The sequence below is a fragment of the Tasmannia lanceolata genome, unplaced genomic scaffold, assembly GCF_043159265.1.
Source record: "Tasmannia lanceolata isolate RefF3 unplaced genomic scaffold, GAP_Taslan_0.1 ptg000023l, whole genome shotgun sequence".
In the NCBI taxonomy this organism is placed as follows: Eukaryota; Viridiplantae; Streptophyta; class Magnoliopsida; order Canellales; family Winteraceae; genus Tasmannia; species Tasmannia lanceolata.
The window spans coordinates 13,807,370-13,832,938 of record NW_027518700.1 but is presented as its reverse complement, the minus strand read 5'-3'; the positions used below and the strand labels follow the sequence as shown (position 1 = coordinate 13,832,938).

At 38.1% G+C, this 25,569-nt stretch overlaps 1 protein-coding gene across 1 annotated transcript; it reads left to right on the top strand.

Annotated features, from left to right (window-relative positions):
• The first annotated feature begins 2,705 nt into the window (after positions 1–2,705).
• Positions 2,706–6,763, top strand: LOC143856565 (disease resistance protein At4g27190-like). The gene is made up of 2 exons (XM_077366818.1): positions 2,706–5,623; positions 6,547–6,763. The coding sequence occupies exon 1, from the start codon at positions 3,232–3,234 to the stop codon at positions 5,611–5,613; it is 2,382 nt and encodes a 793-aa protein (XP_077222933.1). The 5' UTR covers positions 2,706–3,231; the 3' UTR covers positions 5,614–5,623; positions 6,547–6,763.
• The last annotated feature ends 18,806 nt before the right edge of the window (positions 6,764–25,569 follow it).

Here is a 25,569-nt window from a genome sequence, read left to right as displayed (position 1 = left end):
GTGCTGTGAGGCAATTGCTCTGATGCCATATCAAACTACCAAATACTCCAAAAACTTAAGTCGAAAAAAGCACAAGCTGTTAGAGTTGGTATTATTTGTGTTGGAGAAGATTGAATATTAGATCTAGAACAGAAATGATAATAAGATAAAAGATACTTCAAGGTGCGTAAACGCTTTTCTTAAGACGATATTTGCACCCCATCACTATTGTGCAAAGGAGACCACGAACTCTCCTCCAAGATACAATGAAGCTTGGTTCCAAACCGAATGCTTGATGACATTCTACACTAAACGGCACCAAACCTAAATCATCTTCAGATTTGTCAAGTATTTGAGACCCAAGTCTTTGTTTCTGCATAAAAACTAAACACTTGACGAAGTTCCAAAAAAGACAGTAGAAAATAATGTAGCAGGGGATTTAAGAGAGTAATATTGCTTAATCGAACTGTGTCTTGAATGGGCATTTTATATTGTTTTTATAGTCTCCCACAGGTCCATTCAATGGCTAGGACCCAATGCGTAATGGAACAAAGAAGAGATATGTGTAAAGCTATATAAGCCCCTCTTTTTCTTTCTCCACTTCCTATGTGGGACTATCTTTTTGAAACTACACTTCTACAACCTCTACAAAAAGCAAGTTATTCTAAAAGAAAAGTTTTTCTTTTCCAAAACACACTTAGAAAATATTTTCCAAATACTCTATTTTGACTCCAAAATTATGATTTTGAAAATCAAAATCCAACAATTTGATCATTTATAGGTCAACAGCATTAACTCACTGAGGAAGTGCAAGTTCCAAACAAGTTTATTGGCGACCTTCATTGGTCTCTCCACCTTTCATTCACAATATAGCCAACTATGGCAGTTGTGGCTCAAGTTGCTGGCCAGGTCGTGGGTCTAATTCCGAGTTTGTGCACCCCAATGCATGGGTGTAAAATGATGGACCTCACCTTATCAAAACATGTGTTCTAAAATAATGGGCCCCACCAATGCTATGCATAAGGTGAAAGTTCTACCGGTGGTGCTCTCTACCGCCCAGCTCCTTCACCTCATTGAGGAAGACCGTAGTGAAGTAAAATATGCCTGCATTGTGTCCAGTCTGTGTATTTTTCTTCAGATATGGTGCTGGTGGTGTAAGTGGGAGCTTGTTCCCATACTGTTGGCCTTTGAGCCCCCCTAAAATGTTGATCTCCTTTTTATTTTAATGATATCTGGTGGGGTCCTGCGTAACCCCAACTTACTTATCAAAAAAAAAAAAAAAAATCTACCATAGAAAAAATTCCATTAAAAAAAGGGCAGTGATAAATCGACTCCCTAGATGGATAAATCGACTCCCCATGTGTCTATCTCTCTCCTCTTTCTCTCTCTAACCTAGAGGAGAGAGAAAGACAGATGGGGAGTCGATTTATCAATTTGGGGAGTCGATTTATCACTCCCCTAAAAAAAGGGAAATGATTTCAGCGCTCAAGTGTTTTGATAAACATGCGCTCCACTTGTTTCTTAAAAAGCTCTTAAAACCCTTTAAATACTACCCGACAAACAAGTGGAGCGCATGTTTATCAAAACACTTGAGCGCTGAAATCATTTCTCTAAAAAAATTTCTTTGAAGATGAGGTACAAAAATAGAGGGCCCCAACCTTTGCATGGGTTTTGCGGAAGATTGTGGGACCCGCCCATCACCACATGAGGTTTGTATTGGTGGCCTAACTGCCAAAAAAAAGAATAAGGTGTGAACTAGTGGACCCTACCCTATAAATGATTTGAGTGGAGATGGTGGGCTCCACTGCATCAAAATATTTTTGCAAAATGGTTGACCCCACCCTAATGCATGGGTTAGGATGGAGATGGTGGGCCCCATCCGTCAAATTATGAGATGTAAATTGGGGGTCATCCCATAAAATGAGTTACGCATCAAAGTATGAGGTTTAAAGTGAGGGACCCATCCCACAAAATGAGTTAAAACTAGTGGGCCCTACCCTATGCATGGTTTGGGTGACGATGGTGGTGGCATCCATAAAACGTGGGTCATAAAAGCAAAAAGTAATTTATGCAAGAGAGAGAGAGAGAGAGATGAGAAGCATGAAACATCAAATCCTAGAGCTTGTATGGCAAGACGGAATTAATAGGGAGTGGAGACAGGGTTCGGAGAGGATTCTGATTATCCGAGAGAGAGAGAGAGAGAGAGAGAGAGAGAGAGAGTATGGAAAACCTAAGTCAGAGGAAGGAAAGAGACTGAAGCATTATCTCATTATTAGGATTATGAATGTTAGGATTAGGAATATGGTTTTTTATGGGGAAAAGATTTTCTAATAAAAATATTTATTAAGAAAAAAGCGAATGACGATGAAAAGAAATGCTTAGTATATATTATGCTACTTATATTAGCACCATCATATTTTTATAATTGCACAAACTCAATTTGTCCTTTTTTTTTATTGGCCTTTGAGAGCTTTTGGGAACTGTAATAATATTTAAGAGTTGTTTAAATCTCATAAAAGACAAGCTGAGTTAGTGCAATTATTAATTAAAACATGGTAGTGCAAATATCTGTACAGATTATAAAAGACAAGCTGAGTCCAATATCACTACCCTGTATAATAGATAGATAAATAGATAAATGGGATTTGCTATGGAATTCTGCAGAAAGGCATTTTGCTGGCTGACTTTTGCATGAGAGAACAGCCACTCATGCTCACTTATGAACAGACTTCGTCTCATTCATTTAATTCATCTAAGGTGGCTGTTCTATCATGCAATAGTCTGCACCAAATGCCTATGCGAAATTCCCTAACAAATCCCTAGATAAATAGATTATAGATAGATGTATCTATGGTCGTATGTGTGATTTTGAGAGCCAACATCCTTCTATTTAATTGGAAAATATGATTGCCTGACTGAACGTGATCCTCAGACAAATGGAGATCCACTACAGACACTATTAAATGGGCCTTCCTAGAATTATGCCACAAAACCAGTAATGAACCCAACTATAATTGATTCCAAACAAGGGACTCTTGGTTAAAAAAAAAAGAAAAAAAAGCTGAAGATTTTCATAAAGGGAAATGTATTTCCCCCGAAATTGTTGTAAACCTCAAAGGCAGGGGTGATTTCGATGAGGTTGATGTGTGCTCTTCACCCCCGAGGGTGTTGGAGATGCCCACTACATCAACACATGGTCAGTAGTCATATGAAGAAACCTTATGGCGTTGCTTACATGATGAGAACTACTCAATGGTTTGTGTGCACGGCATGGGGGGAGTTGGGAAAACAACTCTAATGAAAACCATCAACAATAAACTCGTTGGAACCCGAGACTTTGATGTGGTGATTTGGGTAACTGTGTCCAAGGATCTGAATATAGAAAGGACCCAACTAGCCATTGGAGGCAAATTGGGTTTGCTTTTTGGTGGTGATGAAGATCAAGAGTCGAGAGGAAGGAAAATCTTTGCAAGATTGAAGAACTCGAGGTATGAGTTGATGTTGGACGATCTTTGGGAGGAAATTATCTTGGATGATGTCGGAATTCCAAAGCCAGATAAGGAAAATAAATGCAAAATCGTGCTGAGTACTCGTTTCCTTCGAGTATCTAATGCCATGGACGTTGATATGCAGTTTCAAGTCAAAACACTTGGGGGCGAGGAAGCTTGGAATTTGTTCCATGAGAAAACAGGGGAGGTAATGCTTTTGCCAGACATCCAAGCCTTGGCGGTCAAGGTTGTGAAAGAGTGTGGTGGTTTACCTCTAGCAATTATCACTGTAGGGAGAGCTATGCGAGGAAAGGAACGGAAAGAGGTGTGGCGGGATGCTTTAAGGGCATTGAAGGAATCGGCGGTCCCAGAAATTGAAGGTATGGAGCCTAAAGTTTTTCGATCTTTGAAACTCAGTTATGACTGCTTAGAGGAAGATAACATCAAACTCTGCTTCTTGTATTGTGCACTATTTCCAGAGGATTATCCTATAGATGTAGATGGGCTGGTAAAATATTGGACAATGGAAGGATTTACAAATAATGTTGATAACTTGGAGGATGCATCAAATAAAGGGCACCGTATCATTGAAAGATTAAAGGACGCTTGTCTCTTGGAGGTGTTGGATGAAAATTATGTCAAGATGCACGACTTGATCCGTGACTTGGCAATATGGATCACATCATCGTCGATGAAAGAAGGCCCAAAATTCCTGGTAAAAGCTGGGATGGGACTAAAGGAGGCACCCAAAGAAAATATGTGGGAAGGGGTTGAGAGGGTTTCATTGATGAAAAACCAAATAGAAAGGCTTCCAACTGGGCCAAATTGCCCTACTTTGCTGTCCTTATTCCTCCAACAAAACTATGTCTTAAGGACCATCCCTAGTGGCTTCTTTGAACTTATGCCACAGCTTAGGGTTCTTGATCTTAGTCACACCAATATTGAATCACTTCCGATGTCCTTATCTTCATTTGTGAATCTACGTGCACTCATTTTAATATCTTGTCGCGATTTGATAGAGGTACCACCATTGGGACATCTAAAACAACTACAATTTCCAAATCTCAGAGCATGTGTTGGCATTCGAGAACTACCTCAAGGCATTGGAGAATTGGTTAATCTTGAGAGTTTGGATTTATCATATTTGTTTCGTGTGACAACAATTCCATACACAACGATATGTAGTTTATCCAGTCTAGAGGAGCTAAGCATGGTCAGGACACCTATAAAATGGACAAAGGAAGGAGGGCTAGATGATGTGAACGAAGGCACTGGTTATAACTTAGCAGAGCTAGCAATGTTAACACACCTGTACTCACTTGATATCACAGTAGAGAATATTGATTGTCTTTCTCAAGATTCTTTCCATCGACGACAACTTTCAAGTCTGAGGAAGTTCAATTTTCAATTTGGCACAAGCGCTAGGGTTCTGATTCCACCGCATTGCGATAAAAAAGTGTGCTTCTATGGATGTGAGTATATCTCTCCTTGCTGTAAGATAATACAAGAGTACGCAGAAAGCATAGGTATTTGTGAATGTAACGGTCTGAAACGAGGAATTTCTGAAATAGCAGGCCATTCCCTGACCATAAGAAACCTGGCAATTAATAATTGTTTTCAAGTGGATTGCATTATAGACAACGGAGACGTAGGACACAATATTGAGTGGATGCATCTCTCTGGGTTACCAAATCTGAAGAAGCTAATTATGGGACATGGAAGCCTAAGTCTTCGACAATTGAAAACATTGCTTATTGATTCCTGTGAACAGTTGAGTGGTACTCTCTTCTCCTCTAACCTTGTACATCATCTGGATAATTTGGAGTATCTTTTTATCCATGATTGTGATAAGATTGAGGAAATTATAGAAGAGGGGGATAACATGCTAGTTCTCAACAATGCACTCCCAAGTTTACGCCACCTACAGCTTAAGCGAGTAAAGGGATTAAGAAGCATTTGTAGTACGAGGGTGTCTTTCACTTCCTTGGAAACGATGCGGATACATAGATGTACAAAATTGAAGAAGCTCCCTTCCTGCCCTAGCATTCAAATATTTAAAGCGGAAAGGGAATGGTTTGAAGAGTTAAATTGGGAAGATGGCGAGAATACCAAGTCCCTCTTCACCAATGCTTTGTCCCTTGATTGACTTTAGAAAGGTGCACACCTCTTTCATTGTTTTCTTTTATATTAGTACTTGAAAAAACCCGTGCTACGTAGTGATACAAGTGGAGAAAACTGAGATGTGTTTTGTAATGCCCGGCCTATTCTGAATTTTTTTTAAATAGGTGGCCTTATAAGCTTATGGCTACTTTTTTTCTAATGAGTGTCATTATCAAAATTTATCTTATAACTAATTGCTTGGAATGGGTGTCGTTACCAACATTAGACTTAAGATTAATTGCTTGGAATGGGTGTCGTTACCAAAATCGAGTTTTGGGAATGGGTGTCCTTATCAAAATCGAGTTTAGGATTAATTGCTTGGAATGGGTGTCATTACCAAAGTCGAGTTTAGGATTAATTGCTCGGAATGGGTGCCTTTGCCAAAATCCATGCTTTTAGAATAGGGTAGTTTTGAAAGTGTTATTTTCTGAGTTGGGTGCCATTATCAAAATCTTATATATATGATGTTTTGTTATTAGTAACTAAGTCTTCTAAGCAAAGGTCCTAAATAATAAAGTATTAATGAGATTTATGCTCTTTAGGGATTTCAATTAAGGTAACTAGTATTGTATTAGAAGTGTTTTAATTTTGAAAGGTACTGTAGGTTTCTAATAGGAAGTTCCTAAATGGTAGTGTAAAGAGAGATATTTCCCTATTAATCTTATTTAAAGGGGAAAGTAGGAGGGATGGGCATAATTCGTTAGTGTCTCTTTTTTTGAATTTTTGGATTAGCATGATCTGTTGCCATAAGGATGACCCAATCAATTGCTTAACTAAATAAAGTATGGTGGGAGAATTTCTACATAGTTTCCACAATTTTTTTCTTCTATCAGCTATTAGCTCTTTTATTTTGTTTAATTCCAATAGAATAGCTTACTAATTTCTATATATGTGTTTTTTTCTTGAATATGGCTTGCAGGGTGAAGTGAAATATAGAGGAGCCTTTCTTAGCTGGTTTTTATTTAGGTGAGAATAAGAAGGGAATTACCAATCAAAAAAAAAGAAGGGAATTAGATGATGTGGGTGCTCTTGTTTGAAGGGAATTAGCTTGTTTTTATTTAGATGATGTGGGTGCTCTTGTTTCTTAGCTTATATGTATGTCTTTATAAATAAAATGAATGGAGCTTTGTTCTCTCTCATAAAATGAATGGAGTTTTGCTCTCTCTCTCTCTCTCTCTCTCTCAAACAGTGGGTGTGAGAGCGGTTGGAACCCACAATCTTTAAAGGATATGTTTATCATTTTTCAAATGAGGAATACTAAACTGAAGCGTGCCTTTTACATTTAGCACTGAAAAATATAAAAGTAAATGCTCTTTGGTGATTTTTGCTAGGGTACCCTTCAGTTTAGCATTCCCCTTATCAAATACACAAGGGTATTTAGGTAGCTTATTAGGGATGGCTTTTTGGAAGCTCCCTGACCCTCTCCTTGAAAATAACAATGTTCGAAGTTCTCTAACACAAGCTTTGACACGTGGGCAGGCACTTGAGTTCTATGTAGATTTTTGCTCCTTGTTTTTGAAGGACAACAACACCAATTTAAGAAAAGCATGTTTGGCAACCATGTAAACGAAATTCCATGGAATCGCGCGACGTCCAAAAACATGGATTCCATGATTTTTTTTTATGGTTCCAAACATTCCTCTAAAACCCCCAGTTTATATTTGAGGGCAAACATAGGGGCCACATTTACATTTGAGGGCAATTTTGGATTGGTCATGGGCAAGCAAGGCAATTTACCTAATCAATTTTAATTGCTGCCATGATCGATCAAAGCAGTTGCCTTTCTTACAAACCAAGCCTTTATGGAAAAAATGAGTCTCTTTTTAACTTGTGATTAAAATGGGTGGCTTTTGGACGAGAGACCATAGTTGGTCTTTCTTCCCTCAATCGAAGATTGGATGTGAGACTAGTTTGGTTCTCTTTCAAGGTGTGATTTTCCTCTTCTTTTGTATGTATCGAACCTCGGTATAGCATCCACCCTTTGTGTTTGTGTCCTCATCTACAACACCCCCTAAAGTTCCTTTGCATTGGATTTTAATCCAACACAGAGTCACTGTTACTATTTTTTCACCTCAACAGCCCTATGTAAGTCTAAGTTTTCATTTCATTTCATCCACTTTGTTTCACATCTCTCTACGCTTTAAGAGAATCTTCTTGTTAATGCTAAGACTTAGCTTCAAAAATATGTAAACTGTCTTGAAGATAAGTAGATAACCGAATCCCTAGCCATTTGTTTAAGGGAAGCAACCTTAATTTAAATGTCTCCTTTGGACATAACAAAATGAATTGTAAAGGGTCACTCAAATTTCCACTAACAGTTGGTCATGGGATTAAGCTTTTCATGTATGGAACCCAAATGCTCTGTTTGGTTACGTTTTTTTGAGTAAAATAGCAAGGAATGTAATTCTCCTAATTACCCGAGGGGTGTTTGGTAGGGATTTAGCAAAAATTGGAATTTTGACCGCCGGTTATGTCGGGCGCTTGGCGGGTGACGTGGAACCCTCGAAATTCGCCGGACGAATTTCTCCAAATCGAAGGGAAAATTGGAGAATTTCTTAGGAAAATTCTTTTTCACCGTAATTGTCATATGTTACTACATTTTGTTGGTATTTTTTTCGTAATTTTCAAACTTTATAACCATATCTAAGTAATTTTTCATTTAAAACTTTATAACTTCTACTATTTTACTTTTTTTTTTTTGCTTATTTTTGCTTTTGCTAGCAACCTTTGCCCATGCGCATCTTTGCACCAAGGATGGCCACATGCCGAGAAGTGGCATAGGAGAAGTTTGGTAGCAAATTCCTATAAAAAAAAAGAACGAAATGTTATCAACACTACTGTTTTCTTATGAGGGCACTCTCACTTTATTAAAAGTACGGTATGGCCCACACCATAGGATGATCCAAACCGTCCATTAGATGGGCCATAGCCTAAATAGGTTATGCTCCAAAAGTCATTCCCATAGGATGATCCTAACCCTCCAATCTGAATGTTAGAGGGTTGATCCTAACCCTCTATAGCTCGAAGGGTTAGAATCAACCAATGGAAATAATTTTGGGGCATAACCTATTTAGGCTATGGCTCATCTAATGGATGGTTTGGATAATCCTATGGTGCAGGCCATACCGTACTTTTTATAAAGTGAGGAGTGCCCTTATCAAAAAACAGTAGTGCTAATAACATTTCCCAAAAAAATCTTAAAAAATACGGTAAAAAAACTCCTGCACATCTCTTACCCCCAACAAAACAACGTCGGAGAGATTTGCTCACAATCTCCCCGTTGACTGATTTCCTTTTCATTTCTTCTTCTCTAAATCCCCCCAACATCTACCAGCATCCAAACAGAGCAAAAGTGAATTAATTTCACTCCAGAAGGCATTCGGCTTACCCTAGGCATGAATTGGACGATTCAGATCATCACATGAAGCCTTGTGGTTGTAACAGAACCAAAACTGGACATGATATGTCTCCAATTGAGCTATGGGTAGTGAAATGTCCAGGAAGTTTGTATTCTTCAAATCTGACCTTGGAGTTTATCTGTAGAGCTTAGTGGTTTCGGTGATTTGATTCAAACAATATCCAAGAGCTAAACGATTTTTACCGGTTGATATCTTCTAGAATACAATCCTTATTGAAAATTGATGCTACATAGGGTGTTCGATAGACTTCCTCAAAGAAGCTTATCCTTCCCTAGACTTGTGTATTAACTGAGCTAGTGGTTGAAACCACATCTCGCAACTCAAGAGCGTGTGCTTTCACGCAATTACATCTGCATCAGTCTTGACCTTGCAAAGGAAATTTAAGGAGATTGCACTTAAGTGGGTTGTCTATATTTTTTTAGTGGGGTGTCTTAATCCTCTATGAGAAGATCATGGGTCGAAGAAATTTCATTCATACAAGTACAAGGTCTCTAGAAGGAAGCCCCTCCCTCAAGTTTCATCAAGATGAACTTTGGCGGATCCAGTTTACGAAACCTAGGTCCAAATATGAGTGGGTCTCTAGAAGTTTTGCTCCTACAAGTACGAGGTCTCTAGGAGTTTTGCTCTCTCTCTCTCTCTCTCTCTCTCTCTCTCTCTCTCTCTCTCTCTCTCTCTCTCTCTCTCTCTCTCTCTCTCTCTCTCTCAGTGGGTGCGAGAGCGGTTGGAACTCACAATCTTTTTAAGGATATGTTTATCATTTTTCAAATGAGGAATACTAAACTGAAGCACGCCCTTGCAAAAACCAGCCGCAAGGGCGCCCATTGGATCCACGTCATCAAAGTGCATTTGTAATAGCACTGAAAAATGTAAAAGTAAATGCTCTTTGGTGATTTTTGCTAGGGTACCCTCCCCTTATCAAATACACAAGGGTATTTAAGTAGCTTATTAGGGATGGCTTTTTGGAAGCTCCCTGATCCTCTCCTTGAAAATAACAATGTTCGAAGTTCTCTAACACAAGCTTTGACACGTGGGCATAAGGCACTTGAGTTCTATGTAGATTTGTGCTCCTTGTTTTTGAAGGATAACAACACCAATTTAAGAAAAGCATGTTTGGCAACCATGTAAACAAAATTCCATGGAATCACGCGACGTCCAAAAACATGGATTCCATGATTTTTTTTTATGGTTCCAAACATTCCTCTAGAACCCCCACATTTACATTTGAGGGCAAACATAGGGGCCACATTTACATTTGAGGGCAATTTAGCTAATCAATTTTAATTGTTGCCATGATCGATCAAGGCAGTTGCCTTTCTTACAAACCAAGCCTTTATGGATAAAATGAGTCTCTTTTTAACTTGTCATTAAAATGGGTGGCTTTTGGACGAGAGACCATAGTTGGTCTTTCTTCCCTCAATCGAAGATTGGATGTGAGACTAGTATGGTTCTCTTTCAATGTGTGATTTTCCTCTTCTTTTGTATGTATCGAACCTCGGTATAGCATGTTAGGAAATAATCCTAACGGTGGATGTGGCTTTTGCAAGATCGACGGTCAAGATCATTTGGTTAGTTAATTACTTTTGTGAAAAGTCATTAATGAAAAGACTTTATGTGAAAAGGTATAAACGTAAAGAGACGTTTGGGGAGAGGGATCGGCACGATGAGGAGTCGCATCTCTTCCCACAAACGCTTATAAAAAGTACTCTTGGGTCCTATTTGCAAACAACGAATTTGTTTCCAAACTTTGAGAATCCACGCTTGAAGAGAAAGGAAACCGGTCCCCATCACCGACTATTGTGTAGCAAAGAGAAACCTTAAGAGAAAGAAAAATAAGATTCATGGCTTCCGGTATGTCTTTTTCTCATTTCAATTTATTCCATATTGTTACATGTGATTTTCTCAATGTTGAATCGCTAAGATCCGTTGCCGGTGTTCATATTGTATCGAACACTTACATGTGGTATTAGAGCCACGGTTCCGGCGAGAAAATGGCGAGAAAATCGCATTAAAAGTAATTGAAATAGGGTTTGTGAAAACTTGTATTTTGAGTGCCGCCATCAATTTTGGAGTCGGATCGATGATTAAATGGCACTAAAACGTTGCTTGTGTTCCCATGAATCCAACGCAACAAACGGTTCGTCGATCTGATATCTGGATTGCGTTTGGCGGCGATTTAAAGATGAAAATTTTAACTTTTGGGGAAGTTTTGGACCTTGCCGGAAAACAGTGTGCCGCCGGCGACCGGCTTGTCCGACCGGAGATTTTCCGGCGTGGTTGCGAAGTTCGTCGAGAGACGAGTCCAATGGCGTATTGTGAGCCTCAATCGGACTTCAAACGAAGCCGCAATAATAAATCGAACTTTGAGTGTTTTTTCGGATTTTGCTGGAATTTTCACTATTTTAATGAAGAAGACGATGAATAGTGTCGGGCTTGGCGGGCCGAACCGGGCCGCGCGGGCCCATCAAGGATCCGCGAGTGGCTTTTCAATTAAAAAGGGCCCAGTAGACCCTCTAAGCCCACCAGATCGCATGGCCCAACCTGACCTGAACCGGCCCATAGGCCTAAACGGCCCAAATCTGTGTTTGACTCGGTTTGGCCCATTTTTGTGAGATTTTTGGCCAGATTATAATGGTTCTGGAGGTTTTGCACCATTTTGAATCCATTTTTTGGGTCAGTTTTGGCATTTGGCATCTGTATCATATAGGTATAGTGTAAATTCAAAAACTTTTGATTTTTCAAGTTAGTTTTTGAGTCAAATATTTTAGGGTTTTAGCCCAAGTAAAACTGGTTCCGAACGTTTTGCAACCCTTTGAAATCATTTTTGCTATCCATTTTGCCATTTGAGCACTGTATAATACACTTATAGTGTATTTTTAACACTTTTGACTTTATAAATTTGGTTTTGAGTCAAAAGTTTTGGAGTTTTGGGCTCGGATTAGATTGGTTCTTAAGGTTACAGACCGTTCTGGACCTATTTTTGAGGTCATTTTTGGTATTTAAGCACTGTATGATATAGTTATAGTGTAAAATCAAGACTTTTGGTTTTGTAAGTTTGATTTTAAGTCAAATATTTTGGGGTTTTGGACTTGGGTTAGACCATTCCTATGGTTTTAGACCATTATGAACCCGTTTCCAAGGTTTGTTTTGGTGTTCGGAGTCTGGATTTTAAAATTCCAGTGTAATTTTATAATTTTTGGGTTTTTTAAAGTGGGCCTTGAGTTTAATTTTGATTTCAAACTCTTGAAGAATTAACTAAATGCTATGGAGACCCAGTTATGTAAAGTTTTGATGTTGTTTAATGATTAAAACTCAGTCAATGAACACCTTTGGTTTCTAATTCTTAACTTAAGCACCCCTATATGTTGTTTATATGCTTTATGTTTTGCATATAACTTAAGAGTTGTTGAAATCATATATGGGACTAAACTTTTAACTTGAATGCACATTAGTTCATGCCAGATATGCTTAAAACCCAAGCTTATGGTTATAATAAACTGATAGTGTGTATTTTCAAATCCTAAAACATTGAATTATGTTTGATCATGGAACTTGAAAGTTGGTCTTGTATACACAAGTTTATTACGTTGTTCATTATTTTTTGTTGAAATTGAACTATATCTTGTTATGATTGGTCACTAAATGAATGAACAAAGAACTGCGATTCCAACTGGGAAACGAAATCGCTTAAGGTTACGTGGTTAATTTTGAGAACAGTGTCGCATACAATGACACATTTATGGACTATGAACCACTTTCAATTGCGACTATTTGTCCAAGAGCAACACTTAGCCCAACGGATGACTGTTGTTTTGCACAAATAGGCGGTGTGAGAGGGCTAGGCCTGGGTAACCTGGTTTGGGGTTATACTTCTGCCCAACGGTGATGTGCGCCTCAAGTATAGGGTTATCAGGCCCTAGTTGGTCTCATGGGAGAGCCAATTGTGTGCTGTGGCACGGCCCAACGGACGGCCCACGGTGACACGCCTGGTGTCTCGCCAGAATCACAGTATTGTGATTTCCTGAATTGAAAATCGTTTGTGTATTGTGGCACGGCCCAACGGACGACCCACAATGACACGTCTGATGTTTCGTCGGGGTCACATTTTTGTGTTTTTTTGTGATTCTGGGCAATCTAACTAATTTTCCCTTAAGATAGATTGATTGAGTATTGTATGTGAGAACCAATTGTGTGCCGTGGCACGGCCCAACGGACGACCACGGTGATACACCGGTGTCTCTTCATAATCATGGTATTGTGTTTTCTAAACTATAAACCAATTCTGCATCATGGCACGATCCAATGGACGACCTACGATGGCACATATGGTATCTAATTAGAAGCACACTTATGTATCATCATGATTTTATACATTTTAGTCATTCTTTTCAGTTGGATTGATTAAAATCGTGGATTGAGTTAATTAAACTCCATTTCTGGACTGAATAGGTGTTATAAGAAGTGAGCATGTTTGGAACTGCAAGTCTGTGTCTGTGACATTGAAGTTGTTGGTATCTTAGTGTCTTTTATAGATACCGATTATATTGAGTACTTTAGTGGGTCAGAAACCTTAGCAAGTGATGGAATAGATCTGCATAATTCAAGACTACAAAAGGCTAGACTATGTATCATTGAATGACAGGCTCACTAAACCCACATCTAAAAGATGCTTATGAATAGTGGGAGTTCAATGTTAGTATCACTCTAGTAGTAATGGTAGACCTCTATTTTTATGCAATTCGAGATATTTTTAAGACTCGAAAATGCAAAGGAGTTCTTGAATGTAGTTAGTGAATATTTTAGAGGATCATTGGAAGCACTTGTAAATACCCTTATGATGTGTTTTGATAACCTTAAAGTATATTCACCAAAGTTGTAGTTTTGAGCACACTTTGAAAGGCTTTAGATTTAGAACCTTGGTTGTGCTCACTTTTGACACACCTCTTGGTTATTTTAAATGGCAGCATTAGAGTCATGAAGATATAGACTAGTCTTAGCATTATCAATTAAAGAGAGTGAACTTTGTATCAAGTGCCATTATCTTGAATAATAAATGACACATACTTAAAGTATGGATCCCTTAAGTTTGATATGGCCTGGAATTAATACCATATCTTTGTATATTCTATTTCGTAAGTACTCCGGAAAAAGATTTGTACATTTAGAATTCTATGTGAGGTCTTGGTGCGAGTTAGGTGCTTAGTAGAGGAGAGTATATCATTATATCGGGAAATAGAATAAAGGTGGCTGTTGAATCCATTATTACTCGCCACTCTTTTCTGAAATTTTGGTTTCATATGAACTAGAAATCTTATTCTAGAAAAACTTGATTCCTTTGGCTATGAATCAAGGTTTGGAAGTATAATGGATTCTCTCTAGTTTTCCATTTCCCATTTAGTGATTTTGGTTCTCTTCAGGTCAATCCTTATTGACTTGGATTGCACTTCTCTCAAGGTCAGACTTGGCCTACCTTGCATTAGAATAAGATAATCAGTATTGTTATAAATAAATGAAATCGCGTGAACAAGAATTTATCCAATCAGTAGGTTAAGTTTTTTAACCACATATCTGAGGATAGTTGGGTAAAAGAAGAATTCTAGATTCACTTGATTTTATCGATTTAAACAATTATACGGGGTACATTGAAGGAGAAATATACAAAGATTAATCGGTTTAGGGTGTTACCAAGAGTATTGATCTACTAAAGGTCATTCACAATGACATCTTGGATCTTTGGACTCTGACAGTTGGTGGCGGAAGGTGTTACCCTTTTGGTTAAATTTTCTAGCCATATTTAAATGTGTCTCTCTAATCAGAAGTAGAGGCCCTATCTTTGTTTGTGATCTATAAGGTAAGAGTCGAGAATTAACTTGACATAAACGATCAAAACAATAAGGGTCATTTATGCAACTCTCTGTTGCCTAAGATTGTGGGTTAAAACTCTTAAAACACCCATGTATTTTGTGATCCATGTAAGGCTGTGCCTAAGACCCTTTAAGATTTATAGGTCATAAGGAAGCTGAAATTGGGAAACATGCAACTTTGGGTTGTTTACATGAGGCAAAAGTTTATAACCCACGAATATAGTGATTAAGCTCTATGACCATAAGTTGCAATTTCATAGATTATCTTAAAGTATTTAAGGGTTTTAGGTTCTGTTGATTGACCCATAGTACGTATATTGTCGGGATTAAATGTGCCAAGACTTCTAAAGGATGGTGACCTTAGTGGGAGTGTAGTGTCTTTAGTAAAATCACCTTTAAGGAGAACCAGATTGTAGTACCGGTACTGGTGATCCAAGATAAGGTTGTACCAATGCTCATTGGAACATTAAAAGACACATATAAGTTAACAACCCACATTATAGATGTTTTGGTGGTGACAACTACCGAACAATCCTTGAGGCTAAGGAAAGAGGCACATAGTCTGTAGACTTAGAGATTCTGCTTAAGGTTTAGAGCAGATTTCTCGACAATTGTACATAAAGTTTCATCAAGTATTCTCTATGTTAAGTTTTAAGGAATTGTCACAGGATAATGGATATATCTTAAGGTCGGAGGAGTAATATTATTTTCCTCGTGTTATGTATTGATGGTATACTACTTGCTAGTAGTACTTAGCCATGTTCAATAATATTCATACAAAAGAATTCAGGTGAAGCATCCTACATAATAGGAGTTTAGATTCACCTAGTTGGGACTCGAGGATTGCTGAGATTGCAGAAAGTCTATCTTGGTAAAGTCCTAAGTATTGAACATGGATAAATTACTCAATTTGTAGTGTTCCTATAGTTAAGGGTGATATATTCAGTCAGTTCCAAGGTCCCAGGATCGATTTATTATAGGAGTAGATAAAGAGGTTCCCTAATAGTTTCGCAATTGGGGTCTATTGAATATTTAAATCTGCACCTATCTGTGTATAACCTATATGGTGGGCAAATTTAGAAAGTACCAATGTTATTTATGTATGGATCATTGGAAATTTGCCAAAAGGTTATATATTGTCTGTAAGGGACTAAAGGTTTAATGCTCACATAAAGTAAATGAGATAACCCTAGTGTAATTGGTTAATCTAATTCCGACTGTTGTCGGAACACCTAGACTTCTGCTCTAATATATTTTGCAGAAAGTCCTAAATCGTGGAAGAATGTCAAATTGACACTCAGTTGCTTCCACCTTGGGTACGGAGTTTATTGTGTACTTCAAGGCCTTGTACTATGCCTTGAAGTCGCGGAATTTTAATTTAGGGTTTTATCTTGTTGATAGTCGACAAGTAACTGGGAATGTATTGTGATAATTCCGCTGCGGTTTTATAATTCCAAGAACGACAAATCAAGTAATGTGGTCAATGTATTGACATATTGTCGTGAGGAAGTTCAGAATCAGTGTGTATCTGAAGATTACATAAGCACCGCACTTATGTTGGCAGATCCTTTGAGTGAGGGCTTGTCACCAAAGCTCTTCAAAGAGCATGTAGCGCGCATAAAGTTGGTTGACACTTTTGATAGCCTATGACAGTGGGAGTCTGCATTAGGTACTGAGATACACTGTTGTGATCACATTTTATTTTATGATTCTGATATATATTATTTTCTACCGCTCCATTTTGTGCACATTACGTAAATGGATTGTGAGTAAGAGGTAGAATGTTTGTAGACTATTTTGGACCATGTTTACATCTTATGCATGTATGCTTTTACATTCATGTTAGTAAGAATTACTAATAATATAATCATGGGGTAGGCTATTGGGTAGAGTTGGTGACCCAATGGTTACATGGTTTATTGTTGGTAGTTTTTGCTAAATGGAATGTTGGGTTTATTATCTAACTAATTTAAAGTTATGATCCTTATGTTTGGCTCAAAGATCTTGCTAGCCAAGTGGGAAAATGTTAGGAAATAATCCTAACGGTGGATGTGGCTTTTGCAAGATCGACGGTCAAGATCATTTGGTTAGTTAATTACTTTTGTGAAAAGTCATTAATGAAAAGACTTTATGTGAAAAGGTATAAACGTAAAGAGACGTTTGGGGAGAGGGATCGGCGCGATGAGGAGTCGCATCTCTTCCCACAAACGCTTATAAAAAGTACTCTTGGGTCCTATTTGCAAACAACGAATTTGTTTCCAAACTTTGAGAATCCACGCTTGAAGAGAAAGGAAACCGGTCCCCATCACCGACTATTGTGTAGCAAAGAGAAACCTTAAGAGAAAGAAAAATAAGATTCATGGCTTCCGGTATGTCTTTTTCTCATTTCAATTTATTCCATATTGTTACATGTGATTTTCTCAATGTTGAATCGCTAAGATCCGTTGCCGGTGTTCATATTGTATCGAACACTTACATAGCATCCACCCTCTGTGTTTGTGTCCTCATCTACAACACCCCTAAAGTTCCTTTGCATTGGATTTTAATCCAACACAAAGTCGTTGTTACTATTTTTTCACCTCAACAGCCCTATATAACTCTAGTTTTCATTTCATCCACCTACTTTGTTTCACATCTCTCTACGTTAAAGAGGATCTTCTTGTTAATGCTAAGAATTTGCTTCAAAAATATGTAAACTGTCTTGAAGATAAGTGAATCCCTAGCCAAAGTGATTCAACCTTAATTTAAATGTCTCTTTTGGACGTTACGAAATGAATTGTAAAGGGTCACTCAAATTTTCATGTACGGAAGCCAAAGTGAATTAATTTCACTCCATAAGGCATTCGGCTAACCTTTGCGGAGTCATGGGATTCTGTCCAACCCCCGCAAAGTATAGATTCTGTCCAACCTTTGCGGGATATTAGAAGTTTGTCCTACCCTTATGATGATAGGAATCTGTCATCTTGAGTCAAAAACACCAAAAACACTTGAAAAACAACTGAAAATCCAAAAATATTTCTGAAAAGTCATAAGTCATTAGGAGTAGTTAAGAAAATCTGTTCCGAACTACGTTGGTTTAATCCCTTTCCACAGGGTACGTAGGCAGCTTGAGATTCTTATCCCAAGTTTAGTCAAACCTTAAAAAATAAACATTTCAAACCTTCAAAAAATACAAAAAATTCTTCAAACGAATCTTTTACAACTGTTTTTGAAAAGATCTTCCCCTAGAGTTAGGAGTCTGTCCTAGATTTTTGGGGTGTCTTAGAGTTAGGAATCTGTCCTGGTTATGTTGGTGCTTTGTGTGTCTTGTCGTGTGAGTGTCCCTAGAGTTAAGAGGCCTCGAATCGTGGTCGGTTAGACATTTATTTGAGTCGATGGCTAGACTAAGAAGCACTTAGTTAGCCCAGTGTTTTTCTTAGGACATACAGTCGAGTTACACATAGGATGTAGGGACCACCTGCATCAGACTAGGTTGATTTGCATTAGTTTAGAGCATATAGGCGTGTCTAAAATACTTAAACAATTTAAACACGACTCGAGTCATTTCGTGTTGAGTCTAGTGTGGTCTAGACACAGTTAGGCATCGTAGCTTAGAATAGGTTACCGAACTACGTCGACTCTGATTCTTCCCGATGCCGGGATACGTTAAGCAGCCGGGATGGATGGCCATCTTGGTCCGAATCAAATTTCACATTAGAGTCTAGGGTTTGTCATGTCGAGTCGTGTGTGGAGTCGAGTTGTGTTATGTGTTGTGTTGTGTTTTCTCACTTTCATGTACATGCCTTATTCCTTTAGCTGTAGCATGCATGTGTTTGCCCACCAGAACTTAGACACCAATTAGGCATGACACTCATAACCTAGCTACTCTTAGGTGACACTTCTTTCATTTATTTTACGTGTGCTTATTATTCATCTCCGAGACATGCATGATTAGGTAGACGTCTTCTCGGAGATATATGTTCCCATTTCACATGATTTTCGCCCAAAACTCTTCAAAATTAATAAATGAAGGGCATAAGAGAGGTTACAGCCTAGTAGGTTGTTCCACACTGTCAAAATTGAGCCCGTATTGCTTAAAAGAGAATACGAAGTTGGCAAAGAAGATAAATCATTAAATTGGTGGGGTTACTAAAACTACCTCGTTTAGCTTTGTCCGATTAGAAGTGAAGTGTGACAAAAGATTATAGAATGAAAAGAGGAAGTTTAATCAATTAATGGTCATTGGTAGGTATGGTTTTACCTCACATGTTAAGAGAAGAGGCCAAGGGCTTGAGAGAGGTATTAGCACCCAGAAAGATAAACTTATTAAATTTGTCGGGTTTCTAGGAAAAAAAAACCAGGCTCTGCCTGATAAGAAAAGATTAGAGAATGAAGAGGAAAATTAATCAATTAATGGTAATTGGTAGGTAGGGTTTTACCTCACATATTAAGAGAAGAGGCCAAGGGCTTGGGGGATGTTATAGCATGGTGGGCGTACTGATTAAAAGAGAATAGGAAGTTGGTAAAGAAGATAAATCATTAAATTTGTGGGGTTACTAAAAATACCCTGTTCAGCTTTGTCCGATTAGAAGTGAAGTGTGGGAGAAGATTATAGAATGAAAAGAAGAAGTTTAATCAATTAATGGTCGTTGGTAGGTATGGTTTTACCTCACATGTTAAGAGAAGAGGCCAAGGGCTGGAGGGAGGTATTAGCACCCAGTTCGGAGGGTTAGATCATACCACGAGGATGATTTATGAGGGACAGTCTATATACCCTCTGGCCCAACGAATGAAGAGTTTGGATCATCTTAACGAAGTGGGCTCTAGGATGTTTTGATCATACCATGAAGTCTATAAGCTGTGGCACCATAACTTCCATAAAGCTAACCGGTGCATATAGTCTAATAACTTGATGCGCCAAAATAAATCCTCGATCTGAAATAGATGGTTTTGGACGCAGGTGGTGTAGCCATAATGGTATTGCTGGCAGGCTGAAGTAGAATATCATCAAGAAAGAGTGTGAAAGAGTGTCAATTCAAAACTGCTGGTAGTGGTTGGATTATGGAGAGAAAACCCCCATTCATATGAAAATGCAAAGAAACATAATCACAATCAATGACCTTCGGGAAAACCTAATTAGCTTGTGCACTACATTTATTTATAAGATTATTATACTTATCTAGAATCCTCTCAAAATTTTCATATTTACCAATGGTACTGTTTTGTGCGTAAAATTGCTCTTTATTTTTTCTTTTAACCATTATACCCTTCATTATATTACCCTTAGAAACCCCTAAAATCTCTCCATCACTAACAATAAATCCTTTGAAAATCTCTCTCTCTCTCACACACACACACAAATAAAGGCAAGATGGTGTAAGTTCGAACTGACCATTATTATTCAAAAGGTACTGTACCGACCACATCTTTGGATGATCCAAACCCTTCATTCCATGGGCACACCATAGTATCATGCAACTGTCCAATTGATGGGCACACCGTTGTATGATCCAAACCATCCATTTGATGAGCCACAACGTAAATAGATTGCGGTGCAAAACTCACTTTAATAGGATGATCCCAACCGTCAGATCTATAGCAGTTTCCAAAATATGCAATACCTCTATAGATCAAAGGGTTGGGATTATATTATGGAAATGGTTTTTGGGCCTGTGCCCATCAAATGGATGGTTGGATCATACAACGGTGTGCCCATCAAATGGATGGTTCGTATCATCCTACAGCGTGGTACGTACAATACTTTTTGAAAAATAATGGACTATACCGGCTTACACCATATAAAATCTTACGGGACATGTTGTTTTCGTAAGAGAGAGATTTTAGTGAAGTGAGATTTAATGGATTTCTAAGTTATCTAGAACCATGGTTTTAAATTTCGACCGAAATTCAAAATTTCGGATTTCGGTGGAGACCGACACAGAAATCAATTAAAACCGAAACGGTATTTTATTTCGGCCGAAATTTCGGTTTTTTCGAAATTTGACCCAGAAAATCTGTTTTTTTAAATTAATTTAATATTTCACTGAAATTTCGTATTGAATAAAATAGTGGTTTCGGTTTTGTACCGAAATTTTGGAATTTCATGGGTCCGAAACCGGTATCGAAACCGAAATTTTAAACCTTGTCTAGAACTAAGAGGTAAAATGGATAAAAGAAAAAATATTAAAAGCAATTGATGTGCTATTGGTAATTAAGAAAATTTTGATGGGATTCTTGTAGATATGTTTTTATCTAGGGGATTTCTAGTAGTTTTCACACCTCGGGATTCCTTGTTTAGGCCCCACCACTCCATGTGAAGTACTACACCATGCCTTGCTATTGAATGTCTGTCCAAAGTAGGCCTCCAGTATTTTTGTAATTTGTGATGGCCTGCATCACGTCTTCAGCTCATTGCCTACTGTTGGTGTTTCAGCAGAGACTACCTGTTCTAAAAGATCATAACAAGTTTTTAAGGCCAACTTCGGGTCGAATCTGTGATATCAATGTTGCTATCCTACTGCCTGCTGGGGCATTATTGGGCCCAAAACACTATGTTTGCACAATTTAGATTGTTCATATGTGGCGCCACCATAAGGATGTCTGTATTTTGATCCAGAAGAACCCAACCATTCAAATAGTGATCGGGTGGTTAGGATTGTCTGATTTGGGTAACTTCTGGCCGGTATTACTACCATCAAGGTAGGATCCACGAGATGAACAGATTTAATTATATTCATTTCATGTGAACACTTTCTAAACTGCCTCTGCCACCTCCAGAATTTGTAACCATGTTTTGATATATGCACGATTTCATCTTGTCTTTTATTGTTTAAAGAGGTGTCAAAGGTTATTAAAGTTCCCAAAAACCTCTCACGAGCCAATAATAATAAGGGATTTGCTAGGGTCCCATCGCAAAAGGCATTTTGCGGCTGGTCTATCCATGTCAGACCAGCCACCTCGTGAATGGAGAACACAGCTTTTGTCCCATTCACGAGGTGGTTGGTCTGACATGCAACACACCAGCCGTGAAATGCCTTTTCCGATGGATGCTAGCAATTCCCTAATAATAAAAGAAAAGATTAGCCGGGTTTGTGCAATTATTAAAACATGGTTATGTGTTTTGATAAAAGTCGAAACAAGCATAAACCAAACACACACATGTATCGATTAAAAAGGACTTTTATCGAAACATTATGCTGATATCATTTCCCTTTTTTTTTAATAAAATCCATACTTCTTACTCCCAAGAAAAGAAAATGAACTATTATGGGGGCCTTGATCTGAGGAAAAATTCAAAGGGAAAAAAAAGTGCTGATATCATTTCAATTTTTTTAAATAAAATCCATACTTCTTACCCCCAAGAAAAAAAAAGAACTATTATGGTCCTTGATCCGAGGAAAAATTCAAGGGAAAAAACAAGTCATGATATCATTTCCTTTTTTTTTTTTTAAATCCGCACTTCTTATCCCAAAGAAAGAAAATAAACTATTATGGGCCTTGATTTGAGGAAAAAATCAAGGGAAAAAACAAGTCTGGGTCTAGTAGGGATGAAATTTTCTTAAAAAAAGGTAAGAAATTTTTGATTTTGAACAAAAGAAAATACATATAAAATGATTTAGCTGTAAACTGGAGAACTCATATTCTAGGAAACATTTTTCCTAAGAAACTTTTTTCCGCCATATAGATGGCAGCCAAGACTCCATCTGGAAAGTGACCGCCCTCAGATAAATCAGGGAGAACAGAAGGATTTCCCCATGCCACGTCCGACCCCCATAAACGGTGAGGGCAGTAGGGATAGTGACCACTGGGTGAGGAGTGTAAAAAAAAAAAGTTTCCCCTAGTCAAAATACAATTTATTTTGGGAAAAATTACCAATGGGTGACACAAAAATGAAGAAATTGTAAACATGACCCATGCTTTTCTAAAATTATCAACGAGGGACAAAAGAGGTGTTGTCAGTAAAAGCTGGACGAAAATGTCATTTTCTTAAGCAACACGTTTTACTTTTCCCTCTTTTCTCTTCTTCCCTCTTTTTTTTACTATTCCATTTTCAACTTTGTTTTTTTACCGTATCAGTCACCTTCCTTGTCATTCAGCCATCATTCTCGCGGGGAAGTCTCGAAAACTTGAAACATGAGTTCATTCCCATCTATCTCTATGTATCTAGGTTTTGATTTTAATTTGTTTTTGGGTTTTGCATTTCTCCTTCTCCCTTTCAATGGCGGATGAGGAAGATGAATCGTAGGGTAGAAAGAAAAAAACAGTGAAAATGAACGAGTGAAAAAACATGAAGTAAAAACGTGATCGTAAGGGACTAAATAAGCCCATTCAGAGATTGGTAACCCCATTTTGATACTAGATAACCCCAATCCCAAGTGCTTGACAACCCCCTTCTGAAACTCCAGTACCCTCGGCCAATTTTCAGGGACTTGATAAGCCCATTTAGAAATTGGTAACCCCATTTTTATACTAGATAACCCTAATCCCAGAGACTTGAAAACCCCCTTCCAAAACTCCAGTACCCTCGGCCAATTTTCAGGGACTTGATAAGCCCATTCGAAAATTGGTAATCCCATTTTTTATACTAGATAACCCCAATCCCAGATGCTTGAAAACCTGGCCCCTTTCAAAACTTTAGTACCATTGGCCAATTTTCAGGGACTTGATAAGCCCATTCGGAAATTGGTAACCCCATTTTTTTACTACTAGAAAACCCCAATCCCATAGACTTGAAAACCCCCTTCCAAAACTCTAGTACCCTCGGCCAATTTTTAGAGACTTGATAAGCCCATTCGAAAATTGGTAACCCCATTTTTTATACTAGATACTTGAAAACCTCCTTCCAAAACTTCAGTATCCTCAGCCAATTTTCAGGGACTTGATAAGCCCATTCGGAAATTGGTAACCCCATTTTTTATACTAGACAACCCCAATTACAAAGATTGGAAAACCTCCTTCCAAAACTCCAGTAACCTCGGCCAATTTTCAGGGACTTGATAAGCCCATTCGGAAATTGGTAACCCTACTTTTAAGAGTTGCTAACCCCCTTCCAGAGAGTTTATAAACCCCTTCTGCTACATAACCCTCTCCCTATAGCAACTCCTCTAATTGCATTACAATTCTGCTCATGATAGAAATAACAAAAGATATAGATGGTGTATTCATTAAATTTGTTTCATGTATTACATCCCAATTCGTGTATTACAAAAAAAACTAAGTACATCAAAAAATATGTAACCATCCATTCATGTATTACCTTAGATTTTTCTTATACAACCAATTGTCTTACAAAAAGTGAATGAAGCCATCCATGCATTATCTCCAGAACACAACCTAATATACAAACCGCTTAAACCGTAAACAAGATAAATAAAAAAACAGAGGAATGAAAAATAGTGGAAAACCCTAAAAAAAGAAAAGAAAAAAAAAAACCTAGATACAGAGAGATAGATGGTAAGAATTCAAATTTCAAGTTTTCAAGACTTGCCAGCAACAATGGTGGTGACGGAGGAGGAGGATGACTAGTAGGGTACAAAAGAAAAAGGTGAAATTGGAAAAGTAAAAGAAGAGGGAAGAAGGAAAAATACAAGGTGAAAACGTGTTGTAAATGCCAAAGGGCATTTTCGTCCAGCTAATACTGACAAGACCTCTCTCATCCCTCGTTGATAATTTCATAAAAGCATGGGTCCTGTTGACAATTATGTCATTTTTTTGTCCCTCATGGGTAATTGTTCCTTTATTTTGGCTACAGACATTGGCACTAACTTGTTTGAATAATTGCACAAAATCAACCTGTCTTTTCTTTTTACAGGGCTTCAAGAGCTTTTTGGGAACGGTAATATTTCTAGATGCAAGATTTGCGACCAATTAAAGCGGGAGATTCAAGATAGAGGCCTGTAGAGGCTTGCCTTTGACAGCTGTTTAAATAATAAAGACAAAGCGAGCTACTGCTGTATCAAAACATGGTAGTGCTGGACTCTATTTTCCCCTTTTTTTAGCCACTTCTCACCCTCTCCTCCTCTCATCACTCATACCCTCTCAACTCTCGCCACTTGATAAACTAATTTTTCCTTGAAAAGAAATTCATGGTTGCCAAAGAAATTCAACACTCCACATGAGATTCCTTTTCTTTTCCACTCTATTGACTTCTATTCTGTCTTGTTGTATCTAAAAAACTACCTCTCTTTTTTGGGTTGCGGGTGCATATGAATTTTTAATAGAAAGGAGTTGTTGGAGATAACACCTTCCTTGGAAGGCCGTGGAAGATAACACCAACGAGATAACTCCACTTGTTTGTCGTGTAGTATTTAAAGGGATGTCATAGGATATTACTGTTCTCAAAAAGCTCTTAAAATCCTTTAAATACTACACGACAAAAAGTAGAGTTCATGTTTATCAAAACACTTGAGCGATGAAATCATTTCCCTAAAAAACTTTCTTGGAAGATGAGGTACAAAAATAGAGGGCGCCAACCTTTGCATGGGTTTTGCAGAAGATGGTGGGACGGTGGGACCCGCCCATCAGCACACGAGGTTTGAAATGGTGGCCTAACTGCCAAAAAAAAGAATAAGGTGTGAACTAGTGGACCCTACCCTATAAATGATTTGAGTGGAGATGGTGGGCTCCACTGCATCAAAACATTTTTGCAAAATGGTTGACCCCACCCTAATGCATGGGTTAGGA